Source organism: Cinclus cinclus, chromosome 22 (genome assembly GCF_963662255.1).
Source record: "Cinclus cinclus chromosome 22, bCinCin1.1, whole genome shotgun sequence".
Classification (NCBI taxonomy): Eukaryota; Metazoa; Chordata; class Aves; order Passeriformes; family Cinclidae; genus Cinclus; species Cinclus cinclus.
In genome coordinates, this window is record NC_085067.1 from 2,627,539 (window position 1) to 2,635,026 (window position 7,488).

Sequence of the window (7,488 nt, forward strand, 5' to 3'; positions counted from 1 at the left end):
CGCGGGCGGGAGCGCCACGGCCGCTGCCCGGAGCGCGCTCTGCGCGTGCGCGAGGCGCGCGGTTCGAAGGCGCGGCCGGAGCCGGCGCGGGGAAGGTGGGGATGAGGTGAGCCCTGAGGGGCGGAACCGGGACCCGGACCGAGATCGGCATCCCCGCACGGGCTGCTGAGGAGAAAGGCTCGGGGACGGGGCTCCGCAGTGAGGGCAGGCAGCGCCGGGAACATGGCGGTGTTCCCTGAGGGGGAGAGCGGCCCTGAGGGGGGGTTCTGTGGCCGCGGGGACCCGAATGGGGCTCACCGCAGAGAGAATCGGACGTGGGAGGGTCGGTATCATACCCTTAGGACGTGAGCCTTTGCTGACAGTAATTCACATATTTATTTATTTCTTGCGTGAGGAGCTTCTCGGTGTCCTAGCGACACCCGGCTCGGCCCAAGGCGGGCCGGCGGCAGCGCTGGAATCGGGCCCGGGAGTGGCAGAGCTCGTTCCAGGCACGGGCAGCGATCGCAGCCGGGCTGGTACAGGAGTGCTGCGGCACAGCCGGGATGCGATGGGAATGAGGAACAGCAGCCCAGAATAACCAAGAGAGTTTAAAATAAAATGACCTTGTTTCTGTGAAAGAACAGAAAAGTGAGAAAGCAGAGCTGCTGTCAATGCTGAGTGGGGAAGAATGTCAAAACATGTACCAGGATGGCATCAAACACTTTGCTCTATGTGGTGGAAACAAGGGGAATTCTCCAGGGAATTCTCCTTTTGTCACCTCAGCAGGCTCTGGCATCAGGCCTAGTTCAGTTCACAGCTGGAAAATAGCTCCGTTTTTGAACTGGCTTGAAATTTCCAATTTTGCATCCTAGTCTTGCAACTCGAGTTATAACTACTTGTTTCTATCTGTTTTACCAAGCAAAAGTGAGAAAACAAATAATTTTCTTTTTCAGGCTTAAATACCAAGAGAACAAGGATGTCAATTGTCACACTGCAGCTTGGGCAGTGTGGGAACCAGATTGGGCACGAGGTGTTCAGTGCTCTCTGCAATGACATCCGTGGCACCCATGGGCTGTGTTCCAAGAAGGAGAACAAATCCTACCAAGATTCCTGCAAGGAAAGGTTCTTCTGCGAGCAGGAATCTGGAGGTACAACCTTAAAAGGCGTTTTTCCCCTCTCAGGGTCTGATATCAGCACACAGAAACATCAAAGGGTTTATTTCATTAAAGATCTGTGCTCTCTGGAGTTCAGATTTGGTTTTGGCACAATAAATGTTTCAGCAGAAATCAGGGCATGACCAGGTCCTCTCTGTGTTGTCCCATTAACTGTTTGGCTGAAGTGGGTGGGAGGAATAACTTTGGGATGTTTTACCTGTCCAAATCCATCCATCTCACCAAATAATTAGCAGGTCTTCCCCAATTTTGTTTTCCTTCCTGTGCAGTACCTGTTGCCCGGGCTGTGCTTGTTGACATGGAGCCCAAAGTGATCAGCCAGACCTTATCCATGGCTGCCAGGTCTGGCCACTGGAAATACAGCAGCCACTCACACTTCTGCCAGAAGCAAGGATCTGGGAACAACTGGGCCAACGGGTAGGAACAGCTGCCTCAAGCTCCCCTGAGGGAATTCTGGAGGCTGATGAGCTGCTCAGACTCCCTAGGAGTGGTAATACAGCAGCGGTGGGAGTTAAAGTAAAATTTGCTTTATTAATAACTTCACCTTTCTGCTTTTATTTTGATGCCCAGTCTTGCTGCTTTGTGTTACCCCACAGTTACTCTGTTCATGGGCCCAGGCACAAAGAAGCAATCATGAATCTGGTGCAGAAAGAAGCAGAGAAGTGTGACCGACTCGGGGGATTCTTCACAATCATGAGCATGGCTGGGGGCACAGGATCAGGCCTGGGAGCATTTGTGACCCAGTGTTTGAGAGATGCTTTTCCAGCCTCATTCATACTGAACCACGTGGTCTGGCCCTATGGCACGGGGGAGGTGAATGTCATATTGCCTTTTAATGGATAGTAATAGTTTATATAGAATTTACGAGTTTATAATCACTGGTTGCTTTTAAAACAAAATACCCACAACAGATATAAACTAGAAAATGGGTTCATTTTACACTGAAAAAGTTCAAGTCACTCAGTACCACAGCTAAGGAATTTTCACCAAAAAAATCTTTTCGGTGATTTAAGTGCTGAAGTGATGCAGATTCACAAGCAGCTCTGTTATCTAAGTAGAAATTCGTGATAGGCTCTTATCTCAGCATTATGATCAGTTCCCAGGCAGCTCTGGTTCCAGCAGGTTTGTGTAGAGAGAGGTGTATAGCCTGATTTTCACAGGTCTTGCCCTCTTTCCATGAAAGGGCTCTGAGCTCCTGACCTCATTTTGCACTCTGGAAAAACAAATGAATCACTTCCTAAATCATAACTGAGGAAACAGCAGGAGCCAGAGGATTATAAACTAAAGAGAGATTAAGTTGTTTGACTCTTCTTTGTGTGTGGTTTTTTTGTTTGCTTCCAGGTCATTGTTCAAAATTACAACTCAGTTTTGACTCTGTCACATCTGTACCACTCATCAGATGCCCTTCTTGTCCATGAAAATGATGTCATCCACAAGATCTGTGCCCAGCTGATGAATATCAAACAGATTTCCTTCAGGGATGTCAATCAAGTCATTGCTCACCAGCTGGGCAGCGTTTTCCAGCCCACTCACACCACAGGAGAGGGCTCAGGCTACAGCAGAAACCCATTAGGTACCAAACCCAACATCCACACACCTTGCTGCAGTCACTTCAGCTGGGAATTGAAGTTCTTCAGTCTCCTTGCTCAAGTATTTGGGTACATCCCAGTTTTTAAGACAGGAAAAGACCAATGTAGACGTTCAATCCTGATGTTGTAGCAGTGAAAAATAGATCCCCCCCGAATTCTGGTTTCATTCTTTACCAAAAGAACCCTGTTTCTCCTTTTTCGAGTGATCACAGACACCCCTCAACCTGTTTACATTTCAGAGGAAATTTGCATAGGACAGTAATTTTGGGCTGAGTTTCACATTTCACTTTGGGTTAGAAGTTTGTATCAACTGAGACAGAGTTTTGAGTTTTGCTCAGGTAGAAGAGGTGAGCAGACAAGGGGGTAGCAACGTGCAGCAGACTGACATTTTTACCTTGAAAAAAATTAGAGAAAGTTGCCCACATTGCTTGTAAAATTAAACTTCCACATCTGTCTGGAGTGCAGAGAAAATCCTTGAGATTCTGATCTAAACTGTAAAATAAAAGCTACTAACACCCTGTATAGAACACAGCAAGTGTGCATGGCTTTGGATTTGCTAAATCTCTGAACATTCCTCACTCTTCTCCCATTTTAGCTGCCTTGTGCAGTATCTTTGTCAAACATGAGCAGCCGTTGATGTCTCCTTTCAGGAGATTTGATGGAGACATTGGTGCCACACCCCGAGTTCAGGATGCTGGGCCTTCGGAACATCCCCCAAATGCCTGAGAACTCCCTGCCCTACAGCACCTTCAGCTGGCCTGGCCTCATCAAACACCTCAGGCAGATGCTCATCGCCAATGCTCAGATGGAGGAAGGTAAATCAACACCAGTCACTCACCCTCACTCTTTAAACATTCATTTGTGCACATGGAATAAAGCTGGATGTTTTGTGGAGCTCACAGTTCAGAAAGGAGCTGCTGCCCTCAGCAGGAATTTCCCCCCGCAGAACCAGCTGCTCCTTTCACCATTCCCTCAGCTGCCACAGCAGCTCCCAGATTGCTCCTGCTCTGCTTCCAGACATCTCAGTTAATGGCAACTATTGAAAATACACAAACCAAACTGACAGTCTGTGGCTGTGCACTTAATTTACATAACTCATTTGCAACATTCCTTGGATGTGAGCTTTTCTTTTTCTTTTTTTACACCTACCCATAAAAATTAGGCTCAGCTCTCCCATGTAATTTGCATGGAGAATTCAGTTACAGCTCCCAGTTATGCAAGGAATGGACTGGAGGCTTGCTAAGTATAGAAACAGGTATCCATTTTCTCTGGCAGAGTGACTGCCAGGCAAATGCTGCTGGATTAGCAGTGGTTTTCTCTGGGAGTTGTGTGATTGCTGCTTCACTCTTGTGCAGCAGCTACAGCCTCCAGCGTGGTCTCGTTTGGGGCACGCTGTAGTTCCCATCTGCATCTTCACAAAACATTAACTTGCTTTTCTATCTCTTCTTCCCAAATCCCAAAGGTATTGATTGGCAAGTACGACCACCACACCCAGGCTCCTCCATCCCCTCCACAAACAAAGCCCTGCACTTCAACACATCCATTGCCAACCTGGTTATCCTGAGAGGAAAAGATGTGCAGAGTGTAGACCTGGGTAAGAGAGAGGAGCACAGCACCTCAGGGAGGCTGGGTTCACAGCTCACTGCTGTCTTTGCAACCAGATCTGGTGCAAGTGGAAACATCCCAAGACCACACATTTGACTCCTAAGGTTGATATTCCCTCTAGAAACATTTTGCTGTCCGAGGCCAATTTGTTTAATTGCTTAGGGCTGTTGTATTTTACTTCTGAGTTTCCTGAAGCACTTGAGGGAAGGAGGAAGAGACTCAAGTTTGTATATCTGGAATTCTTGGCTATAATGTCTGAAAACACACTTAGTTGTTTCTGGAGTGATGAGCATTGCTAGCAGCTGAAGTATCCACACCAGTGTGGATTAACTTCTAGCTAATCTAAGGAATCTGTTTAAAAGTTGTATTTTCAACAGGCTGCCCACTCTGCAGACATTTTGCCAGGCCTGAACTGATCTGACAGTATTGATTAGGCCACACAGGGATCAAGTCTGGCTTTTGTCCAAAGGGCTGTCCTGTTTCTGCTGCAGGAAGTTTCCAAGAGCCCTCATTATACACATCGTGGCTGAACCCTCAGGATGCTTTTAATGCATGGAAAACACCCAGAGCATTTAACAAGTATGAAAAGTCTGCTTCTTTGGTCAGCAACAGCCAGTTCCTGCTGAAACCCCTTGACAGCATCGTAGGAAAAGCTTGGAATATGTTTGCTTCCAAGTAAGTGAAAGTAATTGTGCTGGTGCTTCACTAATAATTGCCAATATCTTCACTGATTTTTAATGTCTGACCCATTCTTCAACACACAGAGCTTACCTTCACCAGTACACAAAGTTTGGAATCCAAGAGGAAGATTTCCTGGACTGCTTCACAACCCTGGAACAAGTTATCTCCAGTTACACCAATCTGTGATTTATTTCTTTGTTAAAATTGTCTGAAATAGAGATTTTTCTGAAAGAACCAAGCTGGAAACCCTTCCATCAACTTCCTGAAGTATGTAAAGTATTGTACTGGAATTATTTTTCAGTCTTAGGAGCAGAGTGTGTGTGTGGGTGTATGTGTTTGAATAGCAAGAACTGAATATATTTATATATTCATATTATTAATATTTAATATATGTAATAAACACCTATTTTTCAATACATTTGCTATATACTGTAGCTATATCCTTTTCTGACCATTTCACTGAGCAAAACTCCAACTCCTGTTTTTCTCCAAGTTATAAGTTAATTAATTTGCTAAGTATTTAAACATATTTGTGATGAGGATGGCTAGTAGACTGCAAATGTAAGAACTTATCATTTGATGTAATAAATACAGTACCTTTTATAATTTCCAAAGTCAGTTTAAGGACTTGGCTCTTTTTTGCACGAATTTACCACAACCACAAGGTGGTGCCCTGGGAAGCTGCAGCTCCTTCCTGGCAGGAGAAGGGATGGAACGATTTGGGAAGGCACCCACTGAATTAAAATGAAATAAAATAGTTAGAATTAAGTAGAATTAAGGGTTACCTTGTGACACTTAGCTCTCTTCTGCCTCTGTTAGCTTTTCATCAATGGGAGGGAGAGCTTTGGGAATTTTTGCCATTCCCCCCCCCCCCCATGTCACAATGTTCTCCCACAGAAATAATCCCACAGGCCAAGAATTAAGAGAATTAAATCAGTCTCAAGGACTTTTCCCTTGACAAATGGACAAATTTTACAGTGCACCTTCAGGTTTTAGTGCCATTTCATTCCAAAGATGGCAGCTCAGAGCTGGGGCCTGCTCTGGTCAGAGGGGATTTTCTCAGAAGGGATTTTCTGCTGTGTTTCTGCCACTTTCAGCTGTGGTCTAATTTGGCTATTTTCACAGAAGACACTGCAGGAAAGATTGCACAAGAAGTTAAGACAAACAGCACAGGCAATTGGAGTTTGCAAGAACAAAGGGTCAGGAAAGGAGACCATGGTGAGCTTCTCCCTCCTCCAAAAGGCACAGGATGTTCAGCAACACAGAAATAATTTTCCCTGCTGCTTTCAACAAATCCCAAAAAGAATTTCCAGTATTGGAAACGAGAATAGCTAACTCCATGAAGAAATGGCCAAGTCCCAGGAATCCTTTCCCTCCTCATTTCACAGAGCAGGTAAAAGAGTTTTTCAGAAGGCTAAGGACAGGTAAGGTCCCTGAGAAACAAGGAAGAGAGAAATGGGTCATTGTAGTGCTGTAGCAACAACTGACTTTACTGCAGCAATAACCTCATGTTATCTCTCTGTATTCATAATTCTGAGCATGAAGCAAACACAGCAGGTGCTCAGTGCACCTGTGAATGTTATAGACCCACATTTATTATTTATTTATGGCACTTCCAGCTATTTGGTCTTTTTTGTTTGTTTGCTGACAGAATTTGTGCCACGTCAGGAAATGCAGCACACAGGTAAGATGTCTAACCCCAAAGCAAAAATAGGAATTTTAGCTGCTATAATTCCTTACTGTTCTGCAGCAGGGGCTGACAGGAATTGTTTCAGGCATCTCTAAGCTTCTTCCTGTGAATGTTTTTCAGTCCTGAAATTCTCACACCCTTTCCCAAACGGAGCCTTCATTTTTTTGATCTATGATGGGGTTCCTTTATTTTTTCCCCAGGATGCAGAGAGGGTCAAAGTGACAGGAAGTTAACAGCCACTCTCAAATAGTCATCACCTCCAGTTGCAGTAAAACGGGGGGGAGTAATTCTCTATGTAATTGATAAAATTAATTATGTAAGTAGAGCCTTGAAGAAGGCCTTTATTGCATTAACAATTACAATTAAAGAGGTAGATCAAAGGTCAGCACAAGCCAGTGGCTCAGAGACAGGAACAGCAGAATCAGTGGCCTTGACCTTGCTTGTTGTAGGCAAAGTCCCCACAGGATGTCCATAAACCCAGGAACAATGCTCCAAATCTCACTATTGTTTGTTGGAAGGGACAGGTGCAGCTCACTTGGAAGTTGATTCAAAAACTCCAACTATAGCAGACATTTCATGAATAGGAGAACATTTATTTGACCACAAAAAAAAGCCCCTCCAAAAAAAAACCCTACCCCCCAAAAAAAAGCCACAAACAAAGCAAAATAAAACAAACCCACCAAAATCAAAAATAACCTTTAATAACCTGAAATGTGCTTGGCAGTATAATTACAGATACAATTCGTTTATTTGTGCATAAGTAGATAGTGGT

The 7,488-nt window shown here is 44.8% G+C and overlaps 1 protein-coding gene across 1 annotated transcript; it reads left to right on the forward strand.

Annotated features, from left to right (window-relative positions):
• Positions 1-955: 955 nt before the first annotated feature.
• TUBD1 (tubulin delta 1) lies at positions 956-6,258 on the forward strand. The gene is made up of 9 exons (XM_062507114.1): positions 956-1,127; positions 1,421-1,568; positions 1,748-1,964; positions 2,493-2,724; positions 3,391-3,555; positions 4,203-4,334; positions 4,837-5,020; positions 5,110-5,293; positions 6,152-6,258. Exons 1-8 carry the CDS (start codon positions 956-958, stop codon positions 5,210-5,212), a joined length of 1,353 nt encoding a protein of 450 aa, XP_062363098.1. The 3' UTR covers positions 5,213-5,293; positions 6,152-6,258.
• Positions 6,259-7,488: the final 1,230 nt, after the last annotated feature.